At 38.2% G+C, this 18,064-nt stretch overlaps 2 protein-coding genes across 5 annotated transcripts; one reads left to right on the top strand and one right to left on the bottom strand.

The window, feature by feature from the left end:
• Positions 1-3,785: 3,785 nt before the first annotated feature.
• Positions 3,786-6,010, top strand: LOC118033174 (probable E3 ubiquitin-protein ligase RHC1A). 3 transcript variants are annotated; one of them, XM_035038066.2, is made up of 2 exons: positions 3,786-4,049; positions 4,765-6,010. In XM_035038066.2, the coding sequence occupies exon 2, from the start codon at positions 4,869-4,871 to the stop codon at positions 5,793-5,795; it is 927 nt and encodes a 308-aa protein (XP_034893957.1). In that variant the 5' UTR covers positions 3,786-4,049; positions 4,765-4,868; the 3' UTR covers positions 5,796-6,010. The 3 variants fall into 3 exon arrangements, with proteins under 3 accessions (XP_034893957.1, XP_034893958.1, XP_034893956.1); XM_035038067.2 differs by having other exon boundaries at positions 3,786-4,069; positions 4,769-6,010; XM_035038065.2 differs by having other exon boundaries at positions 3,787-4,069.
• Positions 6,011-8,706: 2,696 nt separating this feature from the next.
• Positions 8,707-17,994, bottom strand: LOC118033173 (transcription elongation factor SPT6 homolog). 2 transcript variants are annotated; one of them, XM_035038064.2, is made up of 17 exons: positions 17,798-17,994; positions 17,597-17,686; positions 17,208-17,343; positions 16,917-16,992; positions 16,650-16,800; positions 16,433-16,562; positions 16,105-16,351; positions 15,826-16,005; positions 15,596-15,718; positions 15,099-15,485; positions 14,919-15,026; positions 14,024-14,803; positions 12,684-12,825; positions 11,428-12,599; positions 10,904-11,113; positions 10,242-10,707; positions 8,707-9,659 (listed from the first exon to the last, which is right to left on the bottom strand). In XM_035038064.2, the coding sequence occupies exons 1-17, from the start codon at positions 17,823-17,825 to the stop codon at positions 8,998-9,000; spliced, it is 5,088 nt and encodes a 1,695-aa protein (XP_034893955.1). In that variant the 5' UTR covers positions 17,826-17,994; the 3' UTR covers positions 8,707-8,997. The 2 variants fall into 2 exon arrangements, with proteins under 2 accessions (XP_034893955.1, XP_073261552.1); XM_073405451.1 differs by having other exon boundaries at positions 17,208-17,340.
• Positions 17,995-18,064: the final 70 nt, after the last annotated feature.

The raw sequence follows: 18,064 nt of genomic DNA, 5'->3' as shown, positions 1-18,064 counted from the left end.
GCTTCTTCATTTGCAGCAATTCCATAATGCAGTGAAATACATCTTTGCGGATTGATCTTTCTGTGTCGTTTGAAAAAGTAATATAAAACCTTATCGAATAATTTAAATAATTTAAGTTTTTGAGTTGAAGTAATTATTTGATATAATATTAGAATTTTAATGATAAAATGGTTAGGAATTTAATTTCACCATCTCGTTTTTTAATAAAAACTCAATACAAAATAATGATAAATACAAGTTTTAAGATCAAAATAAAGGAGAGAATTAGAAAGTAACATAAAAGCACCGATAGGCACATAAGAACCACTTTTGGGAGGAGTATTATTGCATCATGCGGTTTTCCTCCTTCGGCAACTGATTTGTGGTGGATAGTGCATGTTGGGAAAAGGCAAAATGAAGGCACTGCTGATAATAATAACTTGTCAGCTGCTGTGATTCCAGCAGTATGAACAGGTCTTTTCAAATTGGCATTTTCTGCTCTTTAATATAGATCAAGCGGGGCACCAGCATCATTGATCTCGCACATATGAATATGCTTCGTGCATGATGAGTACTAGAACAATCAACAAAGAAACAGGAACTTTGATTCACAGGAGTTGCCAAAAATTATGATAATTAGGACCTAATTGTCAAAGAATAAAAGATAAACAATATGCTAATCTGTGATATATTAGGACTCAATCTTGGAAGAGAAAAGCAATGCCAAATCAACTTTGTTCATTATGTAAGGCTGTGTGATGAGCAAAATTCTGACATTGTGCAAATCTTGATAATTTCAAACGTGTGATCTTGTCTATGTTCTTTGTTCATTTGTCCTTATTGTAGTTCAGCTAATAGATTAGCCCTGCAACTTTTGTCACCGTAGTTTGATTTTGTATATCTCTATAATGAAAGAAATCTACAAGGGAATGATGGTAGAGTAACTTGTTTAATCTTGGAATGTTCTTAGTTTGGAAGCAGTTCTTTCACTTAATGTTTTAAGTTTTTCTTCTTCTTTGCTTTGTCTACCATGTCTGAGCTATCTGATTTCCGAATATCACATTGAATTCAAAGAAATTACTCCCACAAATTAATTTAACTTGGAGTAGTCAAATGATAGGTGGAAGCAAAGGATCCTGCTAGTGGTCCTTCATATTATTGCAATGAAAGCACTGGAAAGAACCAGTGGGAAATGCCAAATGATACACCTTTAGTTACACACTCCATCTCCTTTACCTCTTTTAGAAGATTGGGTGGAGGCTTTGGACGAATCTACAGGTATGCCATATCAAGCACAGTAACATCTCCTGTGTGAGGGAGTAGAATCTCGGTTTGCACTGACATCTTCCTCTCGCTCTAGATTGTTGCAGTGTTTTAATTTTATACAATTCAAGCTCTATCCCTTAGAGGTGAAGATGTAGACCATGTTGATTCTGGTCAATATATGTCAAAGGTGGCATTTCATTTGTTTTATGCTTCTCTGATTGTCAGGGTCCTCTATTACAACAGCGGCCATACCCATCACCAGGGGCTGTTTTGCGAAAGAATGCCGAGGTTGCTTCACAAACCAAGATCTCTAGTTCTCGTTACACATCTATTTCTAAGAGAGGAGATGATAGTGATGCTAAATGAGGTTCTGGTGTAAACAGAGTTGATTTTATCCCTTCTTCCAGTGCAGCAGTACCGCATGTTCCCTGTGCATGGAGGAGTTTCCTTCTGCAACGTTATTGAAACAATCAAAGAAGTAACTGGGAGTTTCTGCAAGGAGGCGTGTTTTATTTGTGGCCAGCTGGTTGATAGTTTGATACCTCCTCGCCATTTGGCTTTTCTTCAACAGACAAACCTTCTTCGATGGTTTAATTAAAAATGTCTCCCCTCGTATCTTATTAAACACATCCACATGTACAAGCAACCAATGGCAGCCTCATAGCAGGAGCTTAAAGAGTGTATTCTAGCAATGCCTATGGGGTTGGAGAGAGGTGGACGAAAACATTCATGCTAATAAGAGCATGTTTTCTCTTACAACTTTCTTTCCCTCTGCAATTATCATGGTTAAAGCATCACCAAGGTAAGGAGCCAGAGAACACAGATCAACCTACGCCCCATGCTAGCAAATGTTTGGACCAATCGGGTGTCGGAGTACTTGTTTTTCCTTTGTCTCTTGCTTAAGTACAGTTCATATGGCAGAGGTTGCTCATCATGGTGGGCCCTAAATGGCTAGTTTTCCAAGAACACATGATCATGCGATGCTCTGGCCACCGGACAGTGTGAGGACTCGGTGATAATTCCCATTATGTCAACGAAGGGAATTATTAAGCGAAGGCAATTCACAAATCTCTTTTTTATCCTAGTAATTAACGCACACCAAAACAAAATATTCGCTCCATGCTTGGTAAAAAAGCAATTGAACAACTCATTAAAAAGCATTAAGAAAAAGTCATCAATTGAATGATTTTCAAACAAGCACTAGGAGTAAGATTACAAAGAAAAGAATAGTTATTAAATCTAGCCGGTATAGATTAAGAAGTAATCCAAGCTGAGTTTTATTTTAAATTGTTTTGAATATTGATGTGGTCAAATCTAAATAATTTTGTGGGTTAATCAGCAACTTAATTAACTTATCTAAATTTATGTAAAACTTGATCAGAATCTATTTAAAAAAAATTATTTCTAATGATGTCATTTTATTTTTTTGTATAAAATAACTATAAAATATAAATATTGATATAAGTTGATTTAGTGACTCACATGTTAATCTGTTAATCTAATAATCAAGTCATAAACTGATTAAACCATGAAGCGAATCTAATTAGTGGGTTTTGAAATATATACAGCAACATGTTTCTTAACAGTATTGTATTTATAATTTCCAGTGAAAATAATTTTATTTATTAATAAAATATGAAAATCAATTTATTGAATGATATTAAATACTAAAGAAATGAATGTAATTAGCGAGTTTTTCAAGAAATCAACTACGAGAAACTAATGTGGAAAACATAGCACTGTTCGTTTAGTAATTGGTAATTTAAAAATTAGTCCCTATAATTTAAAAAAATGAATTAAATGGTTCCTTTAGTTTCAAAAATAATTAATTAATCTTTATGTTTTTAAATTAATTTATAACTTGATCATTTTCACGCATTTTATAGTCCTTTACAACTTATTTTATTTTTTGGTGTTAAGAAATAGAAGAAGAAAAAACAAATAATATGGAAACATTGAGAGGAAAAAGGTTTTTTTTTAAAAATAATTAAATATCAAATTGATAATATAGTTATCCTAATATGTCTAGAATTTGACTCGGTTAAAAACCTGAATTGCTAGATCAACCAAAACAATATTATTTTAGTGAGTTAACAAAAACAAAACACCATCATTTAAAATAAATTAAAACTTTTAAAATTAACCTATTAAATTACCTGAATTTAATTAAATTAATATTCAAGTTGATTCAATAAAAAAAACTCAAATTAAATCAGATATTATATTAGTGAGTTACCGATTAACTCATAAGACTAATTCAAATTTGATGACTGTGATTAATAGTGATTAAAAGATTAATTTATTATTTTTTAAATTAAAACTACTATTTAATTTATTTTATAAGAATAGAGTGATTAAGCTCAACAGTTAAAATATTGTTTCATTGAGTTTACTATTTTTTATTTTAAATTATTTTTAATATTTTTAAATTATTTTAATATACTAATATTAAAAATAAATTTTTAATAATAAAAATATATGTACTATTTAAAAATATTTCCGAATTAAAAAAGCACAGCGAAAACAACTTCTGAACTGTATCGAACACTCTCTGGTGTTGACCCCGGTAAGATGGCACAAATTCCAAAGGTGCAAACAACAAGAGAGTTGAGGGACACTGACACTGTTGGCGTGCTACACACCACGCGTATTTTAGGATAAAACAAACCCACTTCCCTTCCATTTCTCCTGACCATTTTTCACCCGCTGCACACTCCACTGAAGTCAAGTCTCGTCTTCTCTGTAGCACACACACAGAATCTACTGTCAGATCCAGACAACCCCTTTTAATCTTTCCTGTTAAGGTAGCATAAAGTTTTGATCTGTAAGTAATTCTTGCTTTCTTTTCATATTTATGTATGAATGTATTTCTGTCAATTCTTCCTGTTTGATCTTGACATGTTTGTTTCCTTATTTGGGTTTGATCTGTTTTTTTTTAATGTCTTTGTGCGTTTATGAAATTGGTTATTTTTTGTGATTGAATTTAGAAAACGAAGTAAAAATGGAGTCTTTTTGGTCTCCTGTTTGATTGAGTGATTGTGGCTTGTTAAGTGGATATAAAAATTATGCAAGAAAGAAACTTTTTTTTCTGCCAATTCTTTTGTGGTGGATAGTTTATTGTATATCTGTATCTGGGTTCATTTTGTTTCCTTTTCTTTTTCTGGAGATTTTAATTGATTTTTTTTGTAGACAATGGATTCATTGAAAAATTAGCATTCAATAGTGTGTGTGTTAGTGTGTGTATTGGTGTGTGCATGTCTAGCTGATAGAGATTGACTTTCTTTGAGAGTTGATTTTAGCTCGATGATAGGGTGCTTGTATTAGTTTGAGAAATTGATAGAATTTGATGTGTTTTCAATAGTATTTCTTAGCAAACATCACCTCGAGGAAAATGATTGAGTAGGAATGCAATTATTAGGTTTTGGGCGGAGAATTTTCATATGGTGATTGAATATTTTGTCGGATTGCTTTGTCGATAATAAGGAGTTTGTATTTAATGTGTGGTTTCCTCGTTGTCAGGCAGTATGCTGTAGATAATTGTTAAAGTTTAGGTGCTTTGGGACTGGAACTGGGTTTTGTGCTGGGAACCTTTTCAAAGGAGGAAGAGTAGACAAGTGGAGAGGATGTCAAGCAGCAGAAATACACACTGGTGTTACAGTTGCAGGCGGCCAGTTCGACTGCGTGGGAGAGATGCGGCTTGCCCCTACTGCAGTGGAGGATTTGTCCAGGAACTTGATGATATGCACCGCATCAGTCCATTGGATTTCTTTGGAATGGACAATGATGATGATCGTGACCAGAGATTTGGGCTCATGGAAGCTTTCTCAGATTTTATGAGGCTGCGAATGGCAGATAGAAGCCATAATCATGATATTAGATCAAGATCAGATTCAGTTCCTGGACATAATCCAGGTTTCGGTCCTTTGTTGATCTTTGGTGGCCAAGTTCCTTTTAGGTTGTCTGGAAATGGTGGGTTTGAAGCTCTCTTTTCTGGGGCTCCCGGTGTTGCCTTTGCAAGGGGTAATGCAGGTGACTACTTTATAGGCCCTGGACTGGAAGAATTGTTCGAACAACTTTCAGCTAATGATCAGCGGGGCCCTCCCCCAGCTACCAGGTCATCAATTGATGCAATGCCTACTATTAAGATCACACAAAGGCATCTTCGCTCTGATTCGCACTGTCCAGTCTGCAAAGATAAATTTGAGCTGGGATCTGAAGCAAGGCAAATGCCATGTGATCATTTATATCACTCAGATTGTATAGTCCCATGGCTAGTCCAGCATAACTCGTGCCCTGTTTGTCGCCAGGAGCTACCCCCACAAGGATCAAGTAGCGGACACAGTTATCAAAGCTCAAGCTCTCGAAGCAGAAGCAGCAATTATAGTGGAAGGGAGAATCGCAGAGAAGGAAGACGTAATCCATTGTCTTATCTGTGGCCCTTCCGCTCATCTAATTCAAGCTCAAACCATGATGAGACTCCTGAAAGCAGCTCTCCTGCCATGCATGAAAACAACCCCCATATGGGGTATTCAGGATGGCCTTTTAACTAGGGTGTTAATATGTTGTAAACATAGTATGTTTTCATTGTCTAAATGAATCATGGTGCCTCCATTTATAGATGACCTGCTATCTTGGAGTGAGTGGTTTGAGAATTGAGTCCTTTAAGTTACAAGCGTGGAGTCTGTTGTTTGAAAAGTAATTGAGGACCATTCATGTTTTCGCTGAAACTTTTACTGTAAATGACTTTTTAGCATTCTCCTCTTAATCACATGTGCTTATAACTAACTCTGTTTATAATCTTGGTTGTGCCCGATGGTGGTACTGAATCTCTTTAGGTTTTTGCTCAAATAACTAGTCTCTTTTTGGTTTCCCCGCCACTCTTGTTTCATCAAGCTGGCAATGGGATTGAAAGAAAACATTTTCTAAATCTAGGAAGAACGCGGATTGATTGTTGAACTAAAACTTGAAACTCAAGGGTCTATAAGCATTGGACAAACGTAAATTTCATGCTAGTGGTTGTATGCAAAATGTTTTTAATGACTGAGAGTTTTGCTTTTCAAGTTTCACGGTTTTTTATCCCTCCTTACAAGGGAATGGAACTCTATTTCATTTCTCAATGCATCTTATTTTGTTTGGTGGAAGGACAGAGAAATACCAACTTGGTAATATCAAGCTGCAAGAGAAGCACGCCAAAAAGTAAAGGCTCGAAAGAGACTCGAATGAAGCTCTTTAACCTTTTTTATTGATCCCACATTCAAAATCTTTCATGCATCCAGACATCTTTCAAAAGAGTCACTAAATCAAGCTTAGTATATTACACCGACGACTATGGAGACCGCGAAAACTCCTCCTAGGTTCTGCTTGCTAATTTTGCAAGTACAGATTCCAATCTTAAACAACAGCAAAGAAGACGAAACTTCAGTTTCTCAAACCAAATAAAAAAATTTAGCAACTGGGTCATTTCCCTTTTGTTTATTTATTCTCACTCGTCATGTAATCTTACATTCAACTTCTTCATTACTTTACTCTTTGTACCAACCTTAAATCACTCCCACAGGGTAAACAGCTCCATGCCCACACTATCTCTTTGGGATTACAAAATCATCTCATTCTGGTTTCCAAGTTTGTCCCTTTTTACTGATGCCCATATCGTCACTGTGAATTCAAATATTTTGAACCCTTTGCCTTGGAACTTGCTTATCTCTATGGAGAGGATCTTTCAGCAGATAGAGAAATGGTACATAAAGGGGTTAGACCCGATAATCTCACTTATCTTCCAACTCAAATGCCCCTTTTAACATTTCCTGTCTGTACGCACACTATAGCAGGAGCGTGCGTACAAACAGGAAATTCTTAAGGAGCAGTTGAGTTGCTTTCTCAGATGAGAAGTTGTGGCATTTATTTGAATCCAGTGGCAATGATTGTTAGCTTGGGTGCATGTTCACACATTGAAGCCATTAAGTTAGGAACAGTGATTCATGCTTCTGCCATTTCGTAGTTGTTTTGAGGGATTTGATATGTAAGAAATGCTAACATTTTATTTCAATCAATGGAAACCAAGAGTATAACTACTTGGAACTCCATGCTTTATGCTTATACTAGCATGGACCGATCTAAGGAAGCCTCCTTCCAGTTCCAGGAGATGCCGTTTTCTGGGATTGAACCAAATTATGTGACTATTGCAAGCATTCTTCGCCTTTGTGCCCGAGTGGTAAATTTTTAACTGGTCACTATGGTGGCAGTTCCATGTGCTTGTAGCCGTTCTGGTCTAGTAGCTAAAAGAAACATGTTTGAAAAGATGTCAACTCTCTATGGTATAGTTCCTGGAGAGGAGCACTTTTCTTGCATGGTTGATCTCTTTGGGAGGGCTGGATTGTTAAATAAAGCAAAGTAATTAATCACCAGTATGCCTTACAGGCCAGACACTGCTATGTGGGGCACTCTTATAGGAGCCTGCCTGATCCGTGGTAATACAGAGATAAGGGAATGGCAGCTGAGAAATGTTGGAAATGAAGCCTGAAAATCCAGTTTACTATGTGTTGATTGCTAATATGCATGCTGTTGCTTGTCGTTGGAGCAAGCTGGCAGAAGTCAGGACTTCTATGAGGGATTTAGGTCAAGGCCCCTGGATGTGCCTGGGTGGTTGATGTCGGCTCTGAATGTCCCCCCTTTATCGTTGTTGACACAACCAAAAATCAAATGATCTTTACGTATTGTTGGAGGGGTTGAGTAGTTGCTGATCTAATGAAAGCTGCTGGCTATGTTACCGGAGAAAATCTTAACTCCGAAGATAGGAGTATTGAAGGAAATAGAATGCTGCAACATGTGAAATATTGTTTTGAAGTTGGTCTTAGCTCAAGTGCACCGGAGCCTTGAACTGTCTTGTCTTTCTGATTTTTACTTGGAGAGTGCTCAAATGCAACCTGTTAATGCACTTTGAAGTATAATTGTCAGACCGACACCAGATCAATTGTCAGGCCGGTCTAGAGTTTGATTTGATGAGTTTAATTTGATTTAAGACCTGTATTATTGGGTTGCTGGGTTAACCCACGAGTCACCATGGATCAAAGGTTCGGTCATGAGGTGGGGGCGATCCAAATTTAAAAATTAAGAACTATGCATTGAACTTCTTTGGAACTTCAGCATTTTTTACAGGGATGGCTAAAGATTAATAATTAGATTCTCCTGCTACGTACTATGAAGTATCCATTTCTTTTCTATAGGTTTGATTGAGAGCTTACAGACGTCAATAACTTCGCAAGGATACGATTCAGTACGAAGTAGACATTTTTTTTCTTTTTCCTTGTACTTGAAATGTTGCAAAATCATCGCTAAGGATAATCGTAGATCAATAAAAGACCTTTGGGGTTATTGTAAGCAACTCAAGGTGTACAATCAAGCACGAGAAAGTTGGTGGGGTTAGAATCGGACGTTCACCAGAGCTTGATAGATGGTCGATAATAGAGCAGAACAACTACCTTTTGCATTAAGGAGCCAATCAAAGACGTTCACAAGAAAGGCATGATAGGAGGAATACATGTTGCAATATAATATTGCAAAAAAAATAAATTCAAGGGTCCTTCCACCAGCCAGAAAGTGAAAATCATGATATGCTGTAGGAAAAACCGTACCGGGTTCTCCTACAGCTTCCAACAGATCCCTAGAGCTACGCTGCTACACTACTTCCAGTCATTTACCAGCTTCCAGTTGATCACTACGAGGAAGGAAATTTACAGGTCATGTTTGGCTGCTTCACCAACCACCACCACCTCCTGACCATCCATTGTCGGCTTGTGATTGTGAAGATTCTCTCTTAGAGGCCGTACCCCATTTCCCATCGTCAGTGACTCCACCACTTCCTTGACCCACATCGCTGCCACCGCCTCTTCCACCAGAACCCCAGCCACTTTGTGTCCCACCTTTTTTAGAGCTATTATCCCACCCAGAATTCCCATTGTCAGTGCCTCCACCACCAGTTCCATGACCAGAGTCACCACCACCACTTCCAACTCCACCAGCACCCCAGCCCCCTTGTGCTGAATCTCTTTTCAAGCTAGTATTACCCCAGCCAGCATTCCCACTATCAGTGCCGCCACCATTTCCATGGCCCCAACCACCATTATCACCACCACTTCCACCACCACTTCCACCAGTTCCCCAGCCACCAGGAAAGGCTTCCCTGCCAGGAGAGTTTTGGACTTTGGCACCTGGGAAACTGCCCCAACCTTCATCTTTATCCTTGGTACCTGAATCCCATCTGGGCTTGTCATAACCAGAATCCTGCCTCTCATTGCCACTATTATTTCCTCTGGTGCTGTTATACGATCCACGACCACGTCCTCGCCCACTAAATGGTCTTGGGGGCCCATTCTGATGACCATCTCGACTACCACCACTTCTATAATCATTTCGACCTGTGCAAATGAAACATGGGAGAGCATAAGAGATTTTTACAGATAAGAGAAAATAAGAAGAAAACCAAAATCTTGGTCTAAAGCTTGAACCAAAGGCAAAAGCAAAATATAGATGACAGCCTAATATGTTCATTAGATCTGAAGTGGATCAGGCACTTCTCTAGTCTGCCGAAACAGCCCTGGAGACCTGCTGTACACCAAGAAATCTTAAGCATCATAAAAGCGAATGTTTTTAGCAGCATAGATGGTTTAGTCAATGCATCCAATATGGATCGCTATTTTCATCAAGATCAGGGTAACTCCACAAGTTGGGGTTATCCTGGAGAATTCAAATACTAACAGGAGCAAAATTTAATGGACACAAATGCAAACTCAGAAAGTTTCAAAAAATTCTTAGTTTTTCATGCTAGAATTTTGTGTATTTAAGTCGCTAAGCAGGGGTCATAAAAGAAATAAAGAAAACCTCATGCAAGCACTGTTCAGCCAAAGCCTTCAACAAACTGAACAGGCAAACCATGGTATCTTAGATGGTTTGCATCAACATATTGTATATCCACCTTCATTTTTTGAAAAATATTTTACCTGTCCTTCCAGAAGAACGATCTCTGTCAAAAGATTGCCCTCTCCAGCCATCTTCATCATTTGAACCACCCCAGGAAGAACCCCTTGTTGCAGGGCTTCGCATTGGGACCATGGCAGCAACTGACCTGATTGATGGTGCTGATTCATGTAAGGGATCATCTATATGCTTTTGAAAATATGCCACAAGCCGGTCAATGTCCTCAAACATGCGCTTTCGAAACTTGAATCCCTTAGGATATAGACCAACATACTCGTGATGTGGATTTGTACTCCTTATATAAGTGAGAATGAAAGTCCCTGGGTGTTCATGAGAAATGCCAAACGAATAAACTATCCTAGTAGGCTGTTGTGATTTCTCAATCCTTAGGAGCTCATCAACTTCTGCTTTAGTGCCACTTCTGAACTTGCGATAATTTAGCATTGACTTTAGATGGCCCACCAAGGGATCAACATAGCGGTCCATTACCTACATCCAAAACAAAGTCAACACTGATCTAGCAATATCAAGAAATGAGGGACAAGAGAACAAGTGTTTATTCATCGCAATGGAATATGCAAGAGCAATCATAACACGTTGTGTTCTTTTTTTCCAACTCCTGTAATAATTACACAAATTACAAGAGAAGCCTTTGAACTGAGAAGCTGAAATAAAAGAAACCAACCTCATCCAAATCCTCAAAAGAATCCTCTCCTATTTTCAATGTCTTCCCAATACGAAGTAAACTTGTGATATCTTTGTGTTCCTTCCCCCCTTCGACTATGTCTTTGTGAGCATAAACTCCATCATAAACTTTAAGAGTTAAAGTTAAATACGAAGGTCCGCGAGAACTAGGACGAATAATACTTTCTCCAGGATCCTTGTCAGATAAGAACTGCAAGAAAAAATATATTAAAGAAAAACTAATATTAGATTTAACAAACAATTGTGAAAAAGAGAAACAAACCAATTTTGATGAAGATTTTCAGAGTATAATGCTAATCCAAAGCAAAATATAGGTAGAATCCAACCCCAGGCCATGTGAATACAGATGAAGAGGAATCAAGCAACAAGGCAGAAAAGAAAATAATGCAAAATTTCTTTTTAAGAATTCCAGTTGAACCATATGGGAAGATAGTTTTCACAATCCAATTTGATCTATTAAACATGTGACCAATAGTATACAATTATAAGGCATCAAGAAGGTACCTCCATGGCTTCATCAGCGGTTATATTCTGGAAGCGTGGATGAACAATCATCCTAGGCTTAAAATGTTTCTTTGCAAGCTCCCTCTCTTTGCGAACCTTCTCCTGCTCACTCCTCATACTGCTTTGGTCTTCATGAAAATAGGGATCAAGGTTTTGTACCTGCCGGTATCGGTTACTTCTCATCTCACTGTCTTTGCAAACCAAGAACACTTGATATCTATTCTTTTGAATTGATTTGATCTTGCAAGTCAGTATATCATCTTCACGCAGCTTGTCGGCCAACTCAGGTATATCCCTCCAATCATCAGCATAGTCCTCCTTCGTAAGAATCCCAGTCAGACCAGTTTCCAGTGCACATATTGCCTTTCCACCAACCACCCTGCGAACCGTGGCTTGTACAACTCTCCCTTCAGCAAGGGTATCCTCAGTTTCACCTGATATCATATAAAATTCCTCATCCTGGGTTGGTTCTTTATACTGTTTACGCCAATCCTGGAAACCTTGTATCAGTTCCATTTTTATATCTTTGAAAGTCTCCTTCTTGTTGTCCCGCTTATTGTCTTTAAAATACAAATCAAAAGCAAATGTTTTCAATAAATTAGGCCGCTCTCTAACATATTCTATTGCCATCTCTAATGCATCTTCATCGTCGTTTGCATCACCACTGTCCTTTTCATAAACAACTTTTGCCAACTCCTGTGCGAGACCATAGGATTCTGGATGTATCCTGGTATCATCTAACACATCAATGAACTGGCTGCTGCTAGCAGCAAGGCCACTCCTCCGGACACGCAAAAAACCAACTGCATTGACAAACACCTTTTTACCAAGACCGTGAGCTGTAACAAAGTCCTTGCGAGTGAAAATCGCTCCAGTTCTTACTAGAGACCTCTGTAAAGATGCTGCCTTTCTAGGTCCAAGCCCAGAAATGAACTGCAAAGGAGCGAATAACCATTCATGGCTTGTGGCCAAATTAATGTCAAGGCCCACCTGGTTTGTGGCATCTACCATAACTTGTTCAATCACCAAGTATTTCTCATCAGGGGTAAGAAAGTTCTCCAAAGGGTTTAGTTTCCAGGATAAAATCTCCCTGGCTGGACCGCATAGTGTTGCAACCATAGCCAAAGGATTTTGCAGACAACGGCCAAGAGCAACAGCCCGTTTAACAATGCCTGAGAACATAGGAGAAGACAGGGTTATCTGCATGAATAATGGACTTTTAAGATTAAGAACAGCAGCAATACAATATATCATACCTGACTGCCCAGGTAGTTGATCAGAAGAAATCCGAGAATTTTCATATAAACGAGGGAGAGATTCATCCCCATACACAACGCTCAGTTCATCCATCTCATGTCCAACATCTCTAGGATTTTCCTCCACCATTTTAAAGATAATCTGATAAAGGTGGAATGAAATAAAATAAGCACCAGATAGAATAAACTAAAGAGAATCACATAAATACTATAAATGACAACCGCACACATTCAAGCAAAAAGGAACTCCTCGCAAAAACAAGTTAAAGACAGAGCATAGCAGAATCAATGTTGAGTTGAGCAGCAATGAAGCTTTGAAAATGTCAACAGTAAAAAGTGATGTGAGAAGGATGAATAACGAGAAAGAGGGGTATCCTTCTTCTTGAACAAAGAAACTAAAACCAGTACAACAGTTTCTCCTGCTTCTAAGCATATTTGCCAGAGAAACATCTCTAAAGTAATCTGTTGCAGTGCCCTAAAAGGACCTATAATTCTACTCTCATCAAACTCAAATAAATTGGCCAAGTATGACAAATGGGAAAAAATAGACCAGTAACAGTAGAGTTTCGGCAATAAAACGAGGGGGGGAAAAGGTTTCCTGCAACCTTTTTTTAAAAAATAATTAATAGATTAAACATTTTTCTACTGCTTTTAACAATACGTAGTGATCTTGCATCATTTTCTGCTAAGCAGCTTAATTTCGAACAGGTTGCAGGCACTCCTCCAAATTGAGCTACAATATTAATTCCACAAAATTTCCATAAATCCAAACCTAGGGAAATGATAACATCATATGTGTCTTCTTTCATTCGAAACAAAAATAAGTTCTTTGTTAATTGTTATGGTTCACGACTTCACATGCATTGGTATATGGCGCATTCAACCAAAACGATGTGAACTTGTGATAAACTTCTGTGTGGTTTCTCATAGAGGGCCCAGATGATCAAATGCATTGTTATATGGCGCATTCATGGCCATACACTTTGAGGTAGATCACTGTGTTAATTAGTAGATACTTTGGAGAGATTTCACAAGTCTGGGAGCAAAGTAAAAGCTTCTAACAGTGTCAAATAAAAGTTTTAACAACTAAGTGTTCCTTAAACAATTAAAGCTGCCTAAAACCTGGTAGCATCTGCATCCACTATGTTGGAAGCAGGAAAATTCTTACTACCCTGGTAGCAGGAAATTTTGTTCATATAGACAGCATCTCAACTACTTTACATAATAATATAACAATGGCATGAATCAGTCCAGCACACACATAACAAAATCACAGCATCTGAGATATGATTTATTTGCAAAAAATACCAAGACTCGAGGACAAGTTCATTATTGTTTACCTCATAAATATCATCTTTCAGTTTAGTACAAGACAAGTGTGCAGCTCCCAGAACCACTACGTGAGGTTGGTGGTCTGTCATAAATTTCAGAACACGTTGCTGATCATTTTTCTTGCGTTGCTGATCATTAACATTTTGAGATCTTAATGTAAGGGACCCGGTGTAAAGCACATCTAAAACCTCCCCAGATGAATCTAACATCACAAAAGTAGTTGCTGGTTTTCCAGGACCCCAACAGCAGGCCATCACCCTAGGTGCAGCTTCATCGTCCATGGAAACATCACTTTCTTTCCGTTGATATGGTCCCACAGAGACTTTATTCCACAGAACCTTCCCATATTCATAAAGCAACCAGTTTTTAGCTCTGCTAGTCAACAAGGATCTAGCCTCTTTCTCCATTGAAGGTAACAAAAAACCAAAGAGTGCATCCTTCAGTATCAAACTCCTTTGCTCATTCCACAGTTGAGCATATTTACTGACACCAACACTCAAGTAGCGACCATTACAGTCCTCAATCAATTGATCCATAACTTTTTGTGGAAGCTTAACAGTGACTTGAAGAAGTTTCTCCTCTTCAGCCTTTTGGATAAGGAGCCATTGTGCATCCTCAAACATCTTGATTGGCTTTTCACGCAACCACTTGACACTCGCAAACTGATGGAAGGAATCAATAGCAGCATTCCCATCTGCTGTTGGACTTGTAGACACAACAGCATTGTCCATAAAAATGAAACGGACATATCTCCTGACACAGGGCTCACAACTTATCTCAACTGCAGCCTGAAAGAATACACAAAAAAATGGTTGAAGGATATTCAAACTCGACCTCATGAAGCATCATTCAGCAGAACATTTTGTAGTTGTAGATGTGGAAAATAAGAGCATCGATTCATACCATGTGCCTAGCCCCTTTAAGAACTGTTTGGGGACTCTCAAACATTGCACATGTAAAATTCGAAGCCATCTCCTCTGGTGTTTCCTTGGCATCCTGCAACTCGTCCTCCTGAAATCAAATGAAACATAAAAGTTATGCTTCCATAAAAACAACAACAATCACTAGCCGATGCAAACTCACCATCTTTAATAAAGATAACTGCATTCCCAGTTGCTCGGCACTGTAACCAAATTTGCTTGCAACTTCCCATAGGCCAGCCTTACTACAGATACTGTATTGTGATCTCCGCATGGGCCTCTTGAACTGTCCTTCATCAGCCCCAACCTCACCTGGTGGAAAATGCAGGTTAAATTTTGCATCGACATCATCAACCTCTCTTTCTGATTCAGCAGTCTTCAGTGATTTAAGAATTGACTCAAACAGCTGCTGATTTAAATTAAGTCTTGTTTCATCATATATCCGTCGAGATTCTTCTTCAAAGCGCTTATTGTAGTATGAATTGAGGGCACTCTTTCGTTTCTGAAGAAGTAGCCACTTCCTGTCCAAGTCCTGGATGGCCCAAAGAACCTAAAAGGAACCGTGTGCATGTTTAGAACCTAAAAATTTTATTGTCTCCTGATGTGTGAGCTTCACTCTGGAGCTAAACAAAGGTGTCTATCCCATGACAAGTTATTTACCTTGTGCCACTTGAATGTGGGAGTTTTATCGGTGTCATCATAATTTTCATTGTCTTCATGTTGATCGGGATCTTTCAACAGGCTTAAACATTCCTCTTTCCGATACATAGCAATGAATGGTATCTAAAATCAAGAATGGAACATCAATAAACTAAGGTGAAATTGGATCAAAACAACAAAAAATAACATGTGAAAATTAAAAAAATATATATATGTACATATATACTAACATCTAACTTCTGAATGTGATGTAATTCCAAAAATCGGGTAACATCATCCTTGTTTATAAACAGTCCATTCTTGGAAAACAAAGGTACTGTTCCGCTTGCAATCTGACTATATAACCAGTTGCTCTCCTCCAGTATGCTGAAATCATCCAATGGAGGAGGACCAGTGCTTTCCTCGGATACCTATAAATATAAAAAGAGCGAAGAACGGATGCCAGCATGAAGATAACTGAGAGAAATCAAAACAGTAGTAATTTCTCACAAATAGACACGTCAAAAAACCTGCATTCTTTCTGGAATATCAATCATCCGAATCTGATCATCTTTCCCAGTCATGTATTTTTCAGAAATGACAGTTGGTTCAAATTCATCTTCCAATCTCCTTTCTCTCCATTCACTAGATTCTAAACCTTGCTTGCGCATCTGTATGAGTTCATCAACATCACCAAATATTTCTTGAGCTTCTTGCAAAGCAGAAGATGAAGCTCCAGATGCCTGCCGAGATTTCTTTTTCTTTAGCTTCTTGCGTCTACATGATGAGCAAAATAATTAAAAGACACTTATAAGGTAACATAAACCACACGAATTGCACGGGTAATGGAAGCCATACCTCACTAAAGTTCCATCCTCGTCATCTTCATCCACAATAAAATCAGCCATCTCGTCCTCATCACCAATGTCTGCATCCTCTTCCACTTCTTCTTGCTCCTCCTCTTCAGGCATATCCTCAAGTGGAACACCTGTGGTAACGCAAGACAAGATTACTATGTCAAGCATTTAGTATACAAAATACCATAATTGGAAAAACAGGAGCAGGATGCACATGCCTTCATCATCACCAAATAAGCTGCGCTTCAGTTTCTCCTCAGCAGTTCGCCCACCTTTACCGCTTCCATCAAACTCGTCATCAGAAAGCCCATATCGGTCCTCATCTGAATCCCTTTGAGCTTTCTTCAAACGCTTGAATTTTTTGCTATCCTGACATAATTTTTAAGCAAAGCTCTCATAATAATAAGCCAAACTATTCATCTATACAAACAGTGCAAGAATTGACCTGCAATATTATCGACGAGAAACATTACAAAGCTCACAACCTTTGGCCGATGATGGTACACATTGTTGTCCCGCAGGAGCTCGTAATCATCTTCATCAAGGACGTCCTCAGCTTCTCTGAGGGCATGAAACAAGCATCATTAACACCAATAGCCCCATTTTTTAAAACCACAATTGCCAATAAAACAACTCGTAATCCATTGTCCATGTCCATCACTCAGTCATAAAAATTCCTATCATTCTATCATAAATAAATAAAAAAAAAAAAAAAAAAAAAAACTATATACCATAGAAAAACTACAGAAACACAATGAAAGTAAAGAGAAACAGACCTTTTCTTCTTTTTCTTCTTCTTCTTGTGCCTCTCTTCATCACTATCTGCCCTCTCCTCTTCTTCATCCGCCTCCTCTTCTTCCTCAACATCATCCACTATAAAATCATCCTTCTCATATTCATCCTGCCCTTCTTCTGCGCAAAAACCACAAAACTAAATCACGCATTCCTAAACACAATTCAGCACTTCCCTTCCAACCAAAACAAAAAACCCATTTTTCCCCAAAAAAATAATTTCCCTCAAAATAAACATCATAAACAGCTCATGCAAAGAGCCCTATAAACAAAAACCAAAACCCAGTAACCCAAAACTTAACAAAAACCCACTCGAATTAAACCTGAAAAACTCCAAGAAAAAAAAAACCATAAAAGTTAAGCAAGTGCAAACCATCCTCGTCGTCGTCGTCGTCGTGGTGGCGGCGGTCAATTCTATCTCCATCAACAGGCTCTCTCTCTTCGTCTTCGAACTCCACCTCGTCTGCAAAAACACACCAAACCAAAACCAAAAACAGCAAATGAGTTAGCAAATTACAAAACTAAACTTCGGCCAGTTTAGGGTTTTCAGGGCAGAGCTAGCGAGTTTCCTTACCTTCATCAGAAACCACGTTTTTGCCCATGCTGATTGATTTGTTATTGAAGTGAAATCGAAAATTAATAACCAAAAAAAAAGCACGAAGAGAGATAAGAAAAAATTGAGAGATTTGAGAGTGAGTGTGTAGTGTTTGGATTTCTTTTGACGATGGTGAAGAAGTGAAGGTTGAAGAGAGCAATTAGAAGTGGGAGAGAAAGTAGAACGTTGTCTGTTGCTTGGTTTTTATAGTGATGTGATTGGGCCTTTTGCTTCTCTTTTTGGGTC

Source organism: Populus alba, chromosome 16 (genome assembly GCF_005239225.2).
Source record: "Populus alba chromosome 16, ASM523922v2, whole genome shotgun sequence".
NCBI classification, from domain to species: Eukaryota; Viridiplantae; Streptophyta; class Magnoliopsida; order Malpighiales; family Salicaceae; genus Populus; species Populus alba.
This window is presented reverse-complemented; position numbering and strand designations above follow the sequence as displayed.